Source organism: Colobus angolensis, unplaced genomic scaffold (genome assembly GCF_000951035.1).
Source record: "Colobus angolensis palliatus isolate OR3802 unplaced genomic scaffold, Cang.pa_1.0 Scaffold132, whole genome shotgun sequence".
NCBI lineage: Eukaryota > Metazoa > Chordata > Mammalia > Primates > Cercopithecidae > Colobus > Colobus angolensis.
Window position 1 is genome coordinate 2,863,817 of NW_012114400.1, and position 19,905 is coordinate 2,883,721.

The following is a 19,905-nucleotide window of genomic DNA, read 5'->3' on the forward strand; positions in this document are numbered from 1 at the left end:
TAGCCATTCTTCCTCTTCTAGCATTATACATGTGTTTTGAAAAAATCTCTTGATTAATTCTTATATAGGTTCTCCATGAAGCTGGTCTGCTCCCTGAAATCTAGGACAGGTCCTTCATCTCTATGCTCCCACAGATAGGCACTAATCACATTGAATGGAAATTGTCTACTTGCCTATCATATTATCTATTTATTACATCTGTCTCACCCATAACCTGAGGTCCTGGAGTAGAAATTTTTTGTTTGGTATTGTTGCTCAATTCTTTCCTCTCTCTATCACAATATCCCAAGTATCTAGCACTGTTAGGGACACATAGGAGATTTTTTTGCTGGCAACAGGGTCTTACTCTGTCGACCCACTTAGAGTGCAGTGCATGACCATGCTTCACTGCAGCCTAAACCTCCTGGGCTCAAGTGATCCTCCCACCTCAGCCTGCCACCTGAATAGCTGGGACTATAGACATGTGCCACCACACCCAGCTAATTTTTAACTTTTTTTGGAGAGACAGGGTCTCACTATGTTGTCCAGGCTGGTCTTGACCTCCTGGGCTCAAATGATACCCCATTCAGGCCTCCCAAAACGTTGGGATTACAGGCATGAGACACTGAGCCTAGCTGAAGTTTTCATAAATGTTTGCTCAACAAGCTGAAGTATTCGACTGCTTACTTGGATGAAGTTGTTTCTTGTTCTTCTCTTTCTCTGGTTTCCCCAAGCTCTCTAAGGGCCACTAACAGACGTTGATTTTGTTGTTGAAGCTCTTCAATATTTCTGTAAGATACTAGATGCTGTGATATTACTTCAGATGAACTACTTATATCAGCAGAGCTTACTTCCTCATCACGAATTACGTGGTTACCCCTTGCTTCTTCAAGTTCCATCAAAAGCACTCGAATCTAAAAACAAAGTTTTAATATGTTATAAAATAGTATTAGTTTCAATTCTGGAAAAGTTTAGAATGAAAGTTTTCAAATTAAAACATTACTTATAAAACCTTCAACTTGTACTGCCTCAAATTATCTTTAAAAACAAAGTATCCTTAGATATTAAAATCTAAACAATCAAATTTTAATAGAATAAAGTTACTTTTAAGTATGTATTGAAGGATATTTATTAAAAAGTAGCCAAATTACAATTCCCAAAACACGGCTCCATTTTTGTAAAACAATGATCAAATAAAACCCACAGAGATATAAACATCTATTTTTTGTGTGTGTGCTTTTGTATATACAATAGAGAAGAGCATGAAAAATGGACATTTAAACAAAAAGCATATATACAATGCCATTCATGTGAAATTTTTACATTTGTGCGTTGTATGGATGCACACACACACATAAAAATTAGGGTAAAATATATGAATGAGACATTAAATTTATCGATTTGCTTGTTAAAAAAGTGTCAGAGTAATGCATACAGTCCAATTTTATTTCAGTAAAGTCAAATAATTCTTACATGTTTATATGTGCTCATGTATATACATATACAGAGAAGGATGTGAAAAAAATACACAACAGTCTGTTAGCTACACTTTGGGACTTCAGAGGGTAGAGGGGTAGAAATTGGAGAAAGCTTTTCTTTATCTTTGAATTATTTATTCATTTATTACAACCAACACATATAATTTAAAAATTTATCAAACATTTGAAAAAAGGGAGGGGCTATGAAAAGAAACAATAATGCTACAATTCTGCTTGAGTACTATTCCTAATTGGACTTTCATACGTGGTAGTTCTATCTTAGATACCTTCAAACAGATTCAAAGATTACTGGGCAGTCAGGATTTTAAAAATAAGAAAACAAACAAAACAAATTCTAACCTGTTGTGAAAGATCTTTTATTTGTATTTCCATTCTTTGATTATCTCTCTCCAGTACAGATGACTGCTTGTTGGCTTTATCAGTATCCTCCTGCAATCGTTGAATCTCCTTTAAAATGTAAATTCAAGTTAAAATTTTGTACTTCCTTCTAGGATTCATACAAATAATCAAGACATGCAATACTCAAATACCACCAGTAATCAACTTATACACTAAATAAAATTCTATACCATATTGTAGCCACTAAAAAAGAAGTTCTATATAAATTTGAACACATTATTTTTTATTCAGACAATAACAAGCTTCAGGTAAAACCCTCACTTTCAACAGAGAGAAAAATTCAAGGAAGATCTAATTGGACCCAAGGGCTCTCTTGTAAACTACACTGCTGGTAAAAAAAAAAAAGTCAATTATTCCCAGTCAGGCGGGACTGCTAGATTTCATTTGATGAAGAAGAAAAAAACCAGTTGACACAACAAAGTACTTGGATTTAAGCTGACTTCTAAATTATAACAGCAACAGACATTTAATTTTGAAATAGGGATATAATTTATTTATATTCTTTTCCAACAAAAGGAAAACAATTTATCAGTTTAGAAGAGTAGATATAAATTCATTTAATTGAATTTCCTCCATAAAACTTCTTAAAGAAATCTTTACAATTTCCCTCAGTAGTTAATAGCTGTACCGTAAAGCAAAACATTCAGAGTATAACCTCTTTTTCAATCAGTACCTCTTAAAAAGAGGAAAAAATCTTTATGAATTTCATGAACACTTTCAATAAGCAAAGGAGCTATAACAAAATAATGTATACAGAGACATGCCAAATTGTGAAATGGTATAAAAAAGGGAGTTCTACCTATGGTCAAACAATATTATTATTTCTAGGCAGGCTATTACAACTGTCTGATAAAGAATGATTAGGCATAATAGGAGAGTTTTATTACACAGAGATTATCTGAATTCGAAGAGCAGTCTTAGGAGATTTGGCTATTATTCTCTAGTTGAGAATCCTAAGGAAAAACTAAATGCATTAAAAAAGGTTAAAATGCTTTCATAATTTTATATAAAAATTGTGAAATAAAAATTGCTAAAGGTAGGATGTTTTGTGATTAGTAGTGTTTAATAATGTAATGAGAAGTTTCAAAATGTATTTACTGAAAATCATATTTAGATTTTTCTGACTCAATTACCTTAAGAAAAAAATACCTAGCAAATCATTTCTCATTTGTATTGTTACCACAGCTAAATTTTAGGAATGGAACCAACCTTCATAGCTTGTTCAAGCTTAACAGATAAACTTGCTACAGCTTTCTGGGCACGTTCATATTCCTCACGCTGGCGTTTCAAAATTGGTGCTTTGGCTTCCACTTCTTTCACTATTTCATCTAGGTACTTATTAATTCTTTTGTTCTCTAGTTTCTCCAAAAGCAACTGATCCTGAGTTTCCACATAAGCATTATAGAGCTGAAAGTAGACGAAGAGTTGTTTCAAATCTAACCACAACAACACAAATATTTAGTCTATCTAGTTTCATAATAAACATTCTTTAACACTAACACAAAACGGCAATGTTTACTATATGTTAGTTACACAGAACTAGGAACTAAAGAAAGTCTTTCCTAGAATGATCCATTAATTTTAAGATGATTTTAAAAATAAGTTTTGGGAGAATTAAATTTCAAAGAGATTTGTATACCTTTGCTGAAGAAAAATAATTTAACAACATTTAATACCATTCTTACCTCAGTTAGTTTCATCCCAGGTTTCACTATCTTAGCTACAGCTGCTGCAGTAGGAGACATGGCTGCAAGCTCTTCTTCAGACAATATGGCTCCTGTGCCAACAAATATACATCTAGTATAATTTTGTAAAATTCCAAACTAAAAGTCATTAATAATTATTTCAAGATAAGTGACATGTACTGTACATTATATAGTAATTCCTATAAAAATTTTAAATATATGACATCAAAGAGTCATGTAACACATCTAATTCTAAAAATCACGCAATAACCTGGGAATTTACAAGACTGTGTGTGATCAAATGGTATTTATATACCTGATTCTGTAAAGATATACAGTATTAATTTTAAAACAAATTCTATTAATATAACTTGATGGAGTTTCCTACATCACAGCATGACAGAGAAACACTATTAGTGAAATTAAATGACTTTTATGTAGGAAAGCTGTAGTATTTCAAGTCACTAACAAGCATCTATTAGGCATACCTTTACGTTTTGTGGCAGAAAGAAGGTCATTTACATTCTCTAATTCCTTCTCCAGTTTCCCTATTTTCTCCAGCATTTCTTTTTCCATTTGATCTTTGGATTGCTCCACCTCTAGAAGATGATCTTGTATTGCTTTGTTGGCTAAAAAACAATTTTAAAGACCAAATATTCAAACATACAGTTAAAATTTTAGTTTACAAAATGCAACAGATCAGTCACTTCTCCCCTGAGCAGATAATATTAAATTCCTAGAGAGGCTTCAGCTGACAGTATCTATCGAAAGTTCTTGCTCTACTTATAATTTTGCAATTGTCTTGGCCTGGTGTTTCTCCTTTTGATGTCTCTTACCCACAATGAAAATAAGGAAACCCAAAGGGTAAAAAGTGGTTCTAGGCATATCTTTGATTTCGATTTTGATCTTTAATCCTAAGCAAAGGGAATTATTGGAAAAGACCATAAATATCGTAGACTGAAAAAAACAAAAATTTGAGGAAATAAAAGACTTTACAAAATGCAAATGGTAACTTAAAGAGAATGTCTTATTTATAAACTAGAGTACTCAAACATACTTAATCAGAGTAAATGTTTCAAAAAAGAAAACTTTCTGATTAGAAATCAGGAAATTATACAAGATTATTAGATGAAAAACAAAACCCCCTGCTGTCTGTATTTTCAAAAATACATAAACTTAATTTTGCTTAAGATATAATTCTGAATTTCATAATCCAAAGTTCTTTATTCTGTACCTAATTTCATCCCAAATAAAGTCTAACACCTAAATCCAATAATCTATACAAAACAAGGGTAAAAAGAAAAAAGAGTATAATAACAAAAATAATGTTCCCATAATTTAAAACACTTACCTTCACCAGCTTCTTTCAAAAGTTTGTGTAGTTCATCTACTGCCCGGGTTAGTTCATTGCTCTTTGCTTCTGAGTCATCAGCAGCACTCTAAAAGTTAATCTTAAAAAGTTACCTAACAGTCAACAATGCAACATTTAGATACTAACATGTGTGGTGGGATATTTACCTTGTACAAGTTAGAAAGTTTTATGTGTGCATTTAATTCATTGTGGAATTTCTCTTCCATACTGGCCTGTTGTTCCTTGGCCTGAAAAAATATAGCCCAATTATAGCAGTCTACTTTGAACTAAATTTAGAATGCTTATCAAATGACAAGATGAAAAATTCCATTTTTATAAAGTAAGAGCTAAATCTAAAACACTCAAATTCAAATCGGTCTTCATGACAAAGATAAATAAATAAATATTACTGATATTTTGAATTCAAAGTAAAATAATTAAACAAAAAAAAGAACCCATACTCATTTTTTTGATAGTATTTTCGATATAACATATAATTGCTATTTCTCACTCTATTTTAGCCTAGCTACAGCATATGGAAGTAGTAGTACTCTCACTGTTTTATGGAGTCAAGGAGAGATTAAAACATGACATCATTTTGTGAAATAACAGATTCATAAGTTCTTTAATATTTTGTAAAAAAGACTTTCTAATGGTCATATATACCTCTTTTAATTTGGTCAACAGATCCTCCACATGCTTTTGAAGATGTTCATTCGATGTTTTGAAGCCATTCATTTGTTCTTCCAGTCTAGAAACCTAAAAACAAAACATAGAGCAGGGGGAAAGGATGTCATATTAACTGAAATTACTCTGACATGAGGTGTATGCTGCTAAGGAAAAGCTGAGTAACTCCCCCTCCCCACCTGAAAAAGCAATTAAAATATGCATATTTAAGAAAACTAAGAATAACTGCTCACAGAACAATGTTTAGATTTAGCTCACAAAAACTTATCACCACTTCTTAAACAAACACATATTTTAGGAAAGATACATCATAAGACAGTAGATACTATCCAGATTCAGCAAAGAATCTTAAATTTTTTATGCAAATGCAATTGGTTGATTTCCTATGCCAAATGTTAATGCATTATTCACATTTAACCACTAATCTTAAAACTAATCAGGTACACAATACTGAATACATATTTAATAAACTAACACACAAATGTAAGTTATACTCAACATGAAGAAAAACAATTTTACTAACTTACCTCCTCTTTTTTATTTTCAAGATTACATTTAAGCTCTAGAATCTCATTCCCTTTTTCTCTTCCAAGGGCCAGAAGTTCATCAGTTTTGGTTTTCAACTCTGTATTCAGCCATGTATTCTGACTATGCAGCAATTCCTTTTCTTGCTCCAAGCGTTTTTCTCGATACTAAAGAAATCCAAGAAAATAACATCTACAGTTAAAGAAGATATACGATTATTCAAAAGATTTTGTCTGTAGCTAAGGTACACAAGCAGAATTTTATTTCAAAACAGAAATTAAATATTTGCATAGATTCTTAACTAGAAAACATTAAGAACTGTAACAAACTTAAATTTCAAACAAGTAAAACAGTTGAAATAGAATTGTCCTAATGCTTAATTTTCTGACATTAAAAACAAAACAAAACGCAGCTTTTAATTACTTTATTGCCTGTATTTGAAATTTAATTTAGGTGAGTTTTAATCAAAAGCTACAGTTTATGCATTAGGAATCATCTGTTACTTGCCTTAACAGAAACATCAGATGCTTGAAGTTCATCCAATTTTAACTGAAGTTCACCCTTTGTTGTATTACTTTCTTTTAGTTTTTCATTTAGACGTTTAACATCCTCTAGAATGGTGAAAAGAGAATTAAAAAAATAATGACTAATTAACACTCAGGGGAACCAAATATCAAAAATATATTTCTAGGAATATAAACCTTTAATACAAAGTATGCACAGCTGGCCCTTGAATAACAGAGTTTGGAACTGTGCAGATTCACTTCCACTCATATTTTCTTCAATAAATATATTGGACCTTTTTCCCAAAAACTTACAACAATTTGAAAACCTCAGAGACCACAGACCAATCCAGGCAGCCCAGAAATGGAAACAAACTAAGAAAAAGCCTACTATAAGTGCATAAAATATATGAAGATATTAGTGTATTTTATCATTTACTACCATTAAGATATGCACAAATCTACGAAACAAACTTAAAAATTTTATCAAAAGTTATACAAACAGTACACAACCTCATCTGTAATCAACAGAAATATAAACAAATGTAAAGATGCTTTATTAAACCATAACTGCATAAACTGTAATACATATTGTATTACTGTAATACTTTCATAGCCACCTGATACTACTGCAGTAAGCTCAAGTGTTTTGAGTATCTGTATAGAATGCTGTGTGACTCTAACGTGAGCAGTTTCTCTCTAGTAAATTGCATAATGCAGAAAATAGTAATCTTTTGAAGTTTTTGCATATTTGTCATTGTGTTTAGTGCAATACCATAAACCTTGAAATCTTTTGAAGTTTTTGCATATTTGTCATTGTGTTTAGTGCAATACAATAAACTTTGAAATCTTTTGAAGTTTTTGCATATTTGTCATCGTGTTTAGTGCAATACCATAAACCTTGAATAACAACATGGGATACATAAGAAGTGCCGCAAGTGATGCTGGAAGTGCTTCTAAGAAGCAGAGAAATGTCATGACAATATTTTAAAGAGTTGAATTGCTTGATATGTACCATAGATTGAGGACTGCAGCTATGGTTACCCACCATTTCAAGACGAATGAATCCAGTATAAGGACCGTTGTTTTTGTGGAAAAAAAAAAAAAAAGGGAGAAAATTCGTAAAGCCATCACTGCAGCTACTCCAGCAAGCACAAAAAGTGCATTTCTGCAAATTACCTTCCTATCTTGTATTGAAAATGCAGCTTTTATGGGGTGCAGGATTGCTATCACATACCTATAGACTCTAATATGATTCGAGGTAAAGCAATTATAATATGACAATTTAAAGCAAAAGGAAGGTGACGGATCTAAAGCTGGAGATTTTAATGCCGGCAAAGCATGGTTTGATAATTTTAGAAAGAGGTTTGACTTAAAGAAAAGTCAAGAAAACAGAAGAAGCACGTTCTGTCAACCAAGAAACAGCAGATGCTGTTAAGAAAACCATTGAGGAAGGTTATATGCCTGCACCAGGTTTTCAATGCAGATGGAAGTGTCCCATTCTGGAAAAAAAAAAAAAATGCCACGAAAGATATTTATTAGTAAGAAAGAGAAGGGAGCACCAGGATTAGGGCAGGAAGGGATAGGCTAACTCTTACCATAATGCACAAATGCAGTCAGGTTTATGATAAGGACTGCCCTTATTTATAAAGCTGTTAACCCCAGGGCCCAAAGGAAAAAGATAAACACCAGCTGCCTGTCTTTTAGTTACACAAGAAGAAGACCTGGACAGCGAGAGACCCCTTTCTCTGAACTGGTTCCACTCATGCTTTGTCCCTGAAGTCAGAAAGTACCTTGCCTTTTTTTTTTTTTGGAGACAGTCTCGCTCTATCCCTCAGGCTGGAGTGCAGTGGTGCAATCTCAGCTCACTGCAACCTCCGCCTCCCTGGTTCACACGATTCTCACATGAGCCTCCCGAGCAGCTGGGACTACAGGCAAATACCACCACACCCAGCTAATTTTTGTATTTTTAGTAGAGACGGGGTTTTGCCATGTTGGCCAGGCTGGTCTCAAACTCCTGACCTCAGGTGAGCCACCTGCCTTGGCCTCCCAAAGTGCTGGATTACAGGCATGCGCCACCATGCCAGGGCAAGGGGCTACCTTTAAAGTTCTTTTGATTTTAGACACTGTCCCTGGCCCCAGAACCCAGGAGTTCAACATGGAAGGTGTCAAAGCAGTCTACTTGCTCCCAAACATGTTTCTAATTCAGCCTTTAGATCAGGGGTCATAAGGACCTTTACGGCTCAATAGAGACGATACCTTGTGAAAAAAGAACGTTAACACTGTGGAAGAGTACCCCAACAGAGAAAATACCATGAAAGTTTTAAAGGATAACACAATTGAAGAGGCCATCGCTGTTACAGAAAAAGTTATGAAAGCCACCAAGACTAAAATAATAAATTCCTGTTGGAGGAAACCGTCCAGATGCTGTGCATGATGTCACAAAATTTATAACAGAGCCAATTAAGGAAATCATGAAAGAGATTGTGGATACGGCAAAAAAGGTGGGATGAAGGGTTTCAAGATATGGACCTTGGAGAAATCCAAGAGCTAACAGATACCATATCAGAGAAATTAACAGAAGATGACGGGATGGAGATGAGTGCTTCAAAACCAGTGCGAGACAATGAGGAAAAAGAATGTAGAACTAGCAGTGTCAGAAAACAAATTGATAACAGGCTATCTGGCAGAAGGGTTCTGATTACCCAAGACTGCTTTTGATTTCTTTTATGACATAGACTGTTTTCTTATAGGGGCACTGAAACTACAGCAAATGGTGGAAGGAAAGTTACATTGAGTGTGCCTCTCTCTCCTGCCTCCCACTTCTACCTTTGGCACCTGAGCCAGCAAGACCAACCCCTATTCTTCAGCCTAGGTAATGTTAGGGACAAGGAGGATGAAGATGGTTGTGATGATCCATTTCCAATTAATGAACAGTAAATGTATTTTCTCTTCCTTATGATTTTCTGAACATTTTTTTTCTCTAGCTTACTTCATTAAAGCAGCACAGTAATATAGATCACAAACAAAATGTATGACAATCTGTTGTGTATGTTATTGGTAAGTTATTTCTAGTTAACAGCAGTAGTTAAGTTTTTGGGGAGTCAAAAGTTACATATAAATTTTCAACGGGGGGGGTCAGCAGCCCTAACCACTGTGTTGTTTAAGGGTCAACTGTAGTTCTCCACTCCCTTATTTTAACTTGTTTCTGCCATAGTTAATTACAAATTCAATTTCTACAAATAGATGACAAAAAATTGAAATCTGGGTATCCAAACCTGTGAATTATCCAAGTTTCTTTATTTCAAATATAGTATCTTAAGTAAGTTAAATATTCAACATTAACCTTAATTTTCCTGACATATATCCAAAGATCCATTAAAATTTTATAAATAATCATTAAGCTAAAAGGCAATGATAAATATAAAAACCTTCTACTCAATATAGAATATGCTTTTTTTTAAACTACCTATTAAATATCTAGATTTTACAAATTCTTTTAATTGTAACTACCACTTGTTGATCAATACACTCAGCAAATATTTTGAAGGAACTCTTGTGAGACTGGGAAAGTATACTTAACTAATGGAATATTATTGTATAATGATATAAATATCTGAAAATTCTTTCTTTTATAGAAATAAAAAGGTTTCAAAAACCACACACACACACACACAAAAGGACCCAAAAACTTCTTTTTTTTTTTTTTAAACACAGAGTCTCGCGCTGTCGCCCAGGCTGGAGTGCAGTGACACAATCTTAGCTCATTGCAACCTCCACCTCCTGGGAATATTATTGTATAATGATATAAATATCTGAAAATTCTTTCTTTTATAGAAATAAAAAGGTTTCAAAACACACACACACACACACACAAAAGGACCCAAAAACTTCTTTTTTTTTTTTTAAACACAGAGTCTCGCGCTGTCGCCCAGGCTGGAGTGCAGTGACACAATCTTAGCTCATTGCAACCTCCACCTCCTGGGTTTCAGCAATTCTCTGCCTCAGCCTCCCAAGTAGCTAGGATTATAGATGCGTGCCACCATGACCAGCTAATTTTTGTTATTTTTAGTAGAGACGGGGATTTATCATCTTGGCCAGGCTGCTCTTGGACTTCTGATCTCATGATCCACCCGCCTTGGCCTCCCAAAGTGCTAGGATTACAGGCATCAGCCATCATGCCCAGCCACCAAAGGAAACTTCTTACCCTTAACTGCTTCAGAGTCAAGTTCACCTGACTACATCAGTTGTATTATATACTACAGTCTATGTTCATGTATTTTATGTCCCTGCCTCCTTCAATTTGTTTATAAGTATGAGCTGAGTATAGGTTCTTATATTGCATGCTTATTATATATAGTAAGGATGTCCATATGAAATGAAGAACAGTAGTTCAGCCTTTGCAAATGAACATTTAAAGTGCTTCCAATTTGATATTATGTATAGCATTGTAGTAAAAATCTTTGCATGTAAAATTTGGTCCAAATTACTACTTCTTTGAGATGTTCTTCATTTGTTGCACTTTCTAGACACTTCTTTAAACACCTGATAATGATTTAAAGATAAATGAGTATGAGAAATAATAGGATATTACAACTCTATCCTCAACCATAACAAAAAAATATCAGCAACAGAAATGGGCTGAGCATTAACTCCTAGCACTATCAGAAGAAAAATAAAGCAATGGAACTAAAAGCTAAAAGCACTTCTTCATACCTGTTGAGTATTCAAGTTCTTGAGATAGTCTCTCATTGGTTCTAATTAAGTCTCTTTTCTCAGCTTCTAATTCTTCCTTTGTTCTTGTAAATTGGCTCTGTCATATAAAGGAGTAATAAATAAGAAAATCAAGTAGAGCAATACAGGAAAGTGAACATGTGAACACAGAATTGTCACTTTAGTTAACATCAGCTGCAGTTTAAATGATTGGCTTTCTCTTATAACTTACACATCAAAAAATTAAAAATATCCATAATTCCAATGTTTCTATTTAAGTTTTGGATTTTTAAAACATTTTTACGAGGCTTATGAAAATTTTTCTTATATCTCTTTTAATCACATGGAAATCTCCTAATAACTTTGAATATCACTGTATTTACACCTTAGTTCAAACTATTTTTCAAGAAAGATTTCTAAAAATTGAATTACTTAAAACTTTTAATATATTTTGTCAGCCGGGTGCAGTGGCTCATGCCTGTAATCACAGCACTTCGGGAAATCAAGCTGGGCGGATCATTTGAATCTAGGAGTTCGAGACCAGCTTGGGCAACATGGCAAAACCCCATCTCTACAAGTAGAAAACAACAACCAGGCATGGTGGCATGTGCCTGCGGTCCCACCTACTCAGGAAGCTGAGGTGGGATGATCATTTGAGCCCGGGAGGTGGAGGTTGCAGTGAGCCGAGACTGCATCACTGCACTCTAGCCTGAGTGACAGAGCGAGACCCTGTCTCAAAAACAAAAAACCAAAAAACTTGTCAAACTGCTTCCCAGCAAGACAATGGCAATTTATATGCTTTTGAGAAATACCAATCTCAAGCTACCGATGCCAGAACTGTAGGCTGCCTTTTAATATTCTTGCTTCCTGTGTAGGAACTTTTTAATTTGATATAGCTCCATTTATTTCTTTTTGCAGCTTGAACTACTGATGTGATATCCAAACAATCATTACCAAGGCCAATGTCAAGAACCTTTCCCCTATGTTCACTTCTCTGAGTTTTATGGCTTCAGATCTCACATTTAGATCGTTCATCCATCTTGGCTTGATTTTGGCATATGATGTACAGACATCCAACACTCATTTCTTCAAATGTGGAAATCCAGTTTTCTCAACACCATTAATGAGGAAGACAATCTCGTCTGCTTTGTATCTTCTTGGCACACTTGTTGAAATTAGTTGACCATATGTTTGGATTGATTTCTGGGCTCTCTATTCCATTGGTCATGTTTCTGTTTTTATGTCACTACTCTACTATTTGGATTACTACAGTTTTATAACAATTTTCTAAATCATGAAGTATGATGCCTCCAACTTTGTTTTTCTTGCTCAGTATTGCTTTGGTTATTCAGGATTTTTTAACTGATTCCATCAGAACTTTAGATTTTTTTTTTTCTATTTCTGTGAAGAGTGCCACTGGAATTCTGACAGGATTGGGCTGAATCTTTATACCACTTTATATAGTGTGGACATTATGGCAATATGAATTCTTCTTACCTATGAGTATGGGATATCTTTCCATTTATTTGCATCTTCAATTTCTTTCATCAATGTTATATCATTTTTAGTATACGAATCTTTCACCTTCCAGGTTAAATTTATTCCTAGGTTGTTTTTTGGTTTTTTGATGGTACCCTAATGAAATTGTTTTCTCGATTTCTTTTTCAGCTAGGTCATTATTTGTGTATAGAAATGCTACAAGATTTTTTAATATTGATTTTGTATCCTACAACTGTATAAATTTACTTATTAGCACTGACAGGTTTTTGTGGAATCTTTTGAGGTTTTCTACATATAGGATCATATAATCTATAAGTAGAGATAATTTTATTTCTTCCTTTGCAATTTGGGTGCATTTTATTTCCTTGTCTGATTGCTCTCGCTGGTACTTCCAGTACTATACTGAATACAAGTGGCGAGTACATCCCGGCCTTCCATTGGATCTTAGTGAAAAAGTTTTCAGTTTCTTTTTTTCAGGCATCAAGCAGTTAAATAATTTCTATTACTTTTTAAGTTGCTTCACGGATTTTTTTCCTGCAAAATTTTTTGTGACTGTGTGCACACTATTTTCTTGGGCTACAGATCCATAGCTTTTATAAGATTTATGAAGATTTTGTGACAGCTCTGCTTTCTTTCCAAAAGATTAAGAACCTCTGTATTGGGTTTTATTTCTGGACTGCCTTTTATTCTCTGTATTGATTCTTATATCAGCATTGTAATGTTTTAATAACCATAGCTTTATAAAACATTTGCATATGTGGCTATGCAAGTACTTTTAAACTGATACTTCCTTTTTTAGAAGCATCCTAGCTACACTATGCTTTTTTTTCCCCAATCATCTTTAGAACTACATTAACAAGTTTCTGGCTATCTGACTTGGACTTAAGAGTTAAAATGTATTACCAACACATTAATTTGGAAACCATTTCCATCCAGAAATTTGCAATATCTTCATTTATAAAGGTATATTCTCACAGTTTTCAGAAAAGTATTTGAGTTTTACTGGGTATTGAGTTTTTCTTCATATAAATACATTTCTTACAATATACCTTTCTAGGTATATTATGAGGCTTTTTTGCTCCTATTCAGATTTCGGAAGTAAATTTTTTTTTCCCTTCAGAAATTTGAAGAAATTATCTTTTAACAGCAAATAAAATGCAAATTTTAAAAAAGCAATGGCAAAAGTATAAAGTTGTATCTTGTTAAAAAATAACTGCATGTGACCACTGTAATTAACAAATTTGTCAGCAATCCCTGTGATCATATTCAAACTGTTATTCTTATAAAACTACCCTTAAAGAAATGATTACCAATGTGGATTCACCCAAATCCCCAACTGTATCACATTTGGTATAATACCTGGACTAGAGTAAGCATTCAACAGATAATTTCTGTTGAGTAAAAGAAATGTCCAATCTATCAATAAAACATAGATCCAATTAAGGAATTTATATACACTTACTTTTGTTGGTAGCTTCTCCTAAGAGGACATCAGTTACATCTTCCCATGGACTAATAACTGATAAACAATCAGAAGAGAATGTCTCTTCAAGTAACATGTCTGCAATGAGCTTATTCAAAGAAATATCTCTTACCTGAATGGCAATACTGCGATCCTGAGCAATTTCAAGTTCTTTGTTTTTCTCAGTTAGTGCCTTCAGCTGATTGCCTGGATAAAAGGAATTTTATGAATACATACACATTTGCTTAAAACTTGCAATGAGTATTTTTATGCAACTGCCAACCTTACACATTTTAAAAATGAAAAAACAGAAGCCCAGAAAGACTGCATGCACATCACATTTCAAATTCATGAATACATTCAAAATTTACTGTGTTCTAGACCAAAATTTTAAATATGCTATCCTGTCTCCAAATCAAATGTATAATAATCCTAGCCAACATTATGGGGAAAGTCATTTGCAATTAGTAATTCCTTTATTTTTCAATGCCATCTTCTAAGTCAACATATATCATAAGGAACAGTGAACTGTATTTAGCAATAAGAAAATGGAGTTAAAAAGACAGGATCAAGAGAGAAAATAGCATTTAAACTATACAACATGTATATACAGCAAATCACAATAATTATATTTGTAATTCCTATCGTGTTTATCACTCTAAATAGAGCCTTTAAAGAAAAAAACATTATGCTTGAAAACACACTTATCAATTTCTCAATTGCCACTCAAAATGGGCTCTTTTCCCTTACACACAGTTTCTCTTCTAAACATAGGCTAACTACAAAAAATATAATTTTTGAAATTTTTCCAAAAATATACATTGTGAAACTGTATTTCACTAAAATACGTATGTTGGTAATTTAATAAGCAAATACATTATAATTAATTCTAATCTTAATTTAAAGAGGACCCCATTAAATGTGTCTAAATTTTCTATTTTGTTTTAACATTATTTACTGCTTTCCAGACTTACTGATCCACAGTATATAAAAACACACACACATATTAACTGTATACCACAGGAAGGTATCTGATATATCTGTAGGCTCTTCCCTTTTTCTCTTCTCCCAGATCTCATAAAAGCTGTCTTCACAGTCATTTTTCTCAAATTCCTTGGCACTACTACCAAACAGATCTTTCTATTATGCCTAGGCAAAACTACATAGATAATGAACCAGATCTAGCTATATATGCTCCATCACACATGTATGCATATACATTATGTTTTTAAAATGAGGTGTACCAAAAGTAGCTGAAAAAAGTTATAACCTAAATAGTTGATGGTCATGGACCCATTAAGAAGGAAAGTTGCAATTTTAATCATTCCTTTGATTATGAACTTCCTGTGTTCCTTCTCCATCAATCACATTAAAACTGAACTACATCATTTAATTATGCCAGCCAGGGACGGTGGCAATCCCAGCACTTTGGGAGGCCGAGGCGGGAGAATCACTCGACACCAGGAGTTCAAGACCAGCCTGGCCAACATGGCAAACTACTCTGTCTACTAAAAATGCAAAAATTAGCTCGACCCGGTGGTACGTGCCTGTAATCCCAGCTACTCAGGAGGCTGAGGCACAAGAATCTCTTGAACCCGTGAGGCAGAGGTTGCAGAGAGCCAAGATCGCACCACTGCACTCTGGCCTGGGCAACAGAGTGAGACTCTGTCTCCAAAAATAAAAATAAAAATAAAAAAATTATGCCTCTATAGAGATTTTTCCTAATGTTCTGATGTTTGCTTTCTTAAATCAGAAGTAGTCTACAGCCAGACCACCCTGAAGGCACCCCATCTTGTCTGATCTTGGAAGCTAAACAGGGTCAGGCCTGGTTAGAACTTGGATGGGAGAAGCAAAGCACAGGACATATCATCCTCCTAAGAAATGTCAGGATCTTTAACATCTTGTGGGGAAAAGAAAGAGAGATAGAAAGAAGTAGATATAAGAGACTCCATTTCGTTCTATATTTGAGATGCTGTTAATCTGTGACCCTACTCCCAACCTTGTCCTTGCAAGGGACAAGTGCTGTGGGGACTCAAGGTTTAAAGGATTTGGGGTTGTGCAGGGTGTGCTTTGTTAAACAAGTGCCTGAAGGCAGTATGCTTGTGGAAAGTCATCACCATTCTCTTAATCTCAGGTATCCAGGGACACATACACTGCAGGTTGCTGGGACCTCTGCCTAGGAAAGCTAGGTATTGTCCAAGGTTTCTCCCCATTGTCTGGACGGAGGGAGAGGGAAACAAAGAACAAAGGTGACTAAGATGGTGCACTTCCGGGTTCTTCATCACCAACTTTCCCGCGCCCGGGAAAGGCACAGGTCAACTGCGCAGGCGCAGCATGACGTCCGACCGAGGAAAACCGAAACCTACCTGGTCGCGCCCACCGCACAGCCCTCGACCCGCCCGCATCCTGCCTACCGCCCTCCCACTCCCAAGCCCAAGCCCAAGCCCAAGACACAAAAGCCGCTCCTGGCAGGCGTGCGGCGCGAACTTCCTCGGCCCCTCCTCATACATGGACCCAGGAACCTCGCCCGAGAACGCCGGAGTGACTTCCTCGGCCTCCGCCGCCGGAGACCGGTGAACCTCGCTTCCTCTTTTCTATACATTGGCTATGTAATAAAGTTTTCTTTTTATCTTGCCTACTTGCCTTTTCTCTGGCGCCGGCTCTGGTGGTCGCATAAAACAAATCAGGTGGTGCTGAAACCCGGGAGGAGACCCCTCCTCAGGGCCCCCCAAGGTCCGAGGAGCCTCCTCCTTCCATGCCGCGGACGGACCAGGACCTAGACATCGCTTTCTACACCTCCAAGTCTCCTAGGGGTGAGTACCTCTTGCCTCCCTCTAATACTCCTTGGCCAGAAGTCCTGCGCAGGCCCAAGGTTTTTTTCTGGTCACCAGGTGACCCACAGGAGAGTTTACAAAAGTAGAGACGTCTGCCCAAAGAAACTCTATTCCAGTCCGTGGGAGACCCATCCAGGACGGAGACGTCTGCCCGGAGGTAATCTCCATTCCGGCTCCAGGAGCCTCCCACTGGTCTCTAGTGGCTCCAAAGGACCCTTTGTAGCCAGGTAGAGTTCGGTTTCCGTTTCCGCCTACTGGCGAGAGGAAGGCAATGGGAAGCCCCCAATCCAAAATACCTAGAGACTCCCCTTTAGGGTGTCTTCTAAAAAATCTCAAAACTTTACAATTAGAGTGAGATCTTAAACGAAAGCGACTGATTTTCCTCTCCACTGTGGTGTGCCCACAATATAAATTAGACAACCAGTCTCAATGGCCGCCTGAAGGCACTCTAGACTGTAACATTTTAATAACCTCAGTTAATTTCTGCCAGCGCTTAAGCAAGTAGTCTAAAATAAGTTATATATAAAAGTTTTAAGACTTGCGTTCTCGACCAGACTTGTGTAGCCAATGTTCCTTGGCCCAAGTCAAGTTGGCTAAGGCGCGGACCTAGCAAAGTCAGAAAAGAAAGAGTCATCTTTCCTGTCTAACTCGCCCGTGTCAGCTTCCCCCTCTCCTTCCACTCCCACCGTATACTCCACCTCCCCTCCCGCTTCTGCTCCACCTCCCCCTCCCACTCCCGCTGTAGTTCCGCCCTCCTCCTCGGTCCCGCCTACCATTGTTGAGGCTGCCCCTCCTTCCATCCCTCAGCACTTCCGCCTACCCACCTTCCACACTCCCTCTCATTCTTGCCTTATCGGTAGCTGTCTCTTACTCTCATTCCGCCTTTCTCTTCAGTCTATTCCTGCCCTCCTCTTCCTCGGCTCCTTCCTAACTATTCTGTCATCATTCTATTACTGTCATCATTCTATTACCTGCTTCTTATATCTCCTCTAATAATTGTTTTAGACTTTTAGGCACCTAAGGCACTAGGCAAACCAGTGTCTGATCTCCGGCCTAGTCTTAACTAAAACCAAACAATACTCCAGACACTAGGCAAACCGGTGTCCTTACATCTAAACGGCGGCGGACAATACCGTCTCCTAGCAAGTACCTCCGCTATGTCACTACTGTTGCCCATCTAATACCAGGCAAAACAATTACTGTTATCTAAATTCTTTTCTCTTTATACTTCTGCTTCTTCTTTATACTTTTATTACTACTCTTCTTATACACTCCAACGGCTGGCGGAGTAAAAGGAGGACTCTACGGAGATCCTATTTAGGATTCATATCCGACTGCCACCCTCTTAATCAGAAGGACACTAGTCCAACAAGAAAACTCCCTCCCTAAAAATATAAAACACCTACAAAATTTAACCTTAGACATACAATCACAAGAACAGGCCCTACAAGATCAACTACACTCCTCCACAGAAGACCAACTACACTCCTCCATACAAGATCAACTACACTCCTCCAACAAAGACCCCTTCTCATGGTTAAAGCTAGTCCGTCAAGGGTTAAACTTAACACGGGCAGCTAACATAACACATCTCCCCCATTGTTTCCTCTGTGCAGCCCTTAAAGAAGCCCCCTTAGTGGCAGTCCCTTTACCTACTGCTTTCAAGGCTACAGCTGGTTCTACAAGCACCTCCCAAAAACCGTTCTTACTCCAAGTCCCACTATACCAAAACCCAGAAAATCTAATCCTTCCTTTCTGCTACTCTGCCCCAAACTCCTCCTGGTGTAATTACACCCAACCGCCCAAGAAAACCCGGACAGCCCCCGTTGGAGGTTATTTCTGGTGTAATAAAACTCTCTTCAAGGTCCTTAACCATGCATCCATCAACCAATCCCTCTGCGTCCCAGTGTCCCTAGTACCTAGCTTAACTCTATATAGCAAAGCAGAAGTGGCTGAACTCACCCTACAGTTTAACTCTTCTCCTAATAATCTCTAAAAACGGGCCATCTTCCTTCCCTTAGTCATCGGGATTTCCCTAGCCTCCTCCTTAGTGGCGTCAGGGCTTGGAACTAGGGACTTGCCCATTCCGTACAATCTACCTGATCTCTAACCGCCCAAATTCAAGAAGCTATAGAGGCTTCGGCTGAAAGTCTAGCCTCTTTACAACACCAAATCACTTCAGTAGCTCAGGTGACAGCACAGAACAGGAGAGCACTAGATCTTCTTACAGCTGAAAAAGGAGGAACGTCTTTTCTTAGGAGAAGAATGTTGCTATCACATAAATGAGTCAGGTCTAGTTGACACTAATATCCAAACCCTAAACTGCATTAAAACAAAATTAAAAAACTACAATACTCCCTTAACCCCTGGTCCACCCATATGGTTATTACCAATAACGCAACAGGTGCTCCCATTCCTCATCCCTGTATTAATTCTCTGTCTCATCCTATGTTTGCCCCCATTTTAATCAAATTTCTCCGAGCCAAAGTTCAAGAGATCACCCGTGTCACCTTCAACCAGATGCTCCTACATCCCTACGTCCAGGTGCCAACCATAGACCCTCATGACAATGCCCCCTGACAGCAGGAAGCAGTCGGACAGACAACGACACCCCCAATCATCATAATCAATAAAAGGTTGGACTGTCTGGACGGAGGGAGAGGGAAACAAAGAACAAAGGTGACTAAGATGGTGCACTTCCGGGTTCTTCATCACCAACTTTCTCGCGCCCGGGAAAGGCACAGGTCAACTGCGCAGGCACAGCATGA

The 19,905-nt window shown here is 36.7% G+C and overlaps 1 protein-coding gene across 2 annotated transcripts in view; it reads right to left on the reverse strand.

The window, feature by feature from the left end:
- The window catches only part of TPR (translocated promoter region, nuclear basket protein), a 67,454-nt gene that overhangs the window by 43,130 nt on the left and 4,419 nt on the right, over positions 1 to 19,905 (reverse strand). For both annotated transcript variants that reach the window (XM_011934187.1, XM_011934186.1), the window contains exons 4-15: positions 14,437 to 14,510; positions 11,345 to 11,441; positions 6,633 to 6,736; positions 6,128 to 6,292; positions 5,580 to 5,672; positions 5,081 to 5,161; positions 4,914 to 5,001; positions 4,051 to 4,191; positions 3,563 to 3,654; positions 3,087 to 3,284; positions 1,818 to 1,925; positions 667 to 893 (exon numbers count right to left, since the gene is read on the reverse strand). In XM_011934187.1, coding sequence (XP_011789577.1) covers positions 667 to 893; positions 1,818 to 1,925; positions 3,087 to 3,284; positions 3,563 to 3,654; positions 4,051 to 4,191; positions 4,914 to 5,001; positions 5,081 to 5,161; positions 5,580 to 5,672; positions 6,128 to 6,292; positions 6,633 to 6,736; positions 11,345 to 11,441; positions 14,437 to 14,510 — 1,468 coding nt within the window. The remainder of the gene's footprint in view (positions 1 to 666; positions 894 to 1,817; positions 1,926 to 3,086; positions 3,285 to 3,562; positions 3,655 to 4,050; positions 4,192 to 4,913; positions 5,002 to 5,080; positions 5,162 to 5,579; positions 5,673 to 6,127; positions 6,293 to 6,632; positions 6,737 to 11,344; positions 11,442 to 14,436; positions 14,511 to 19,905) is intronic.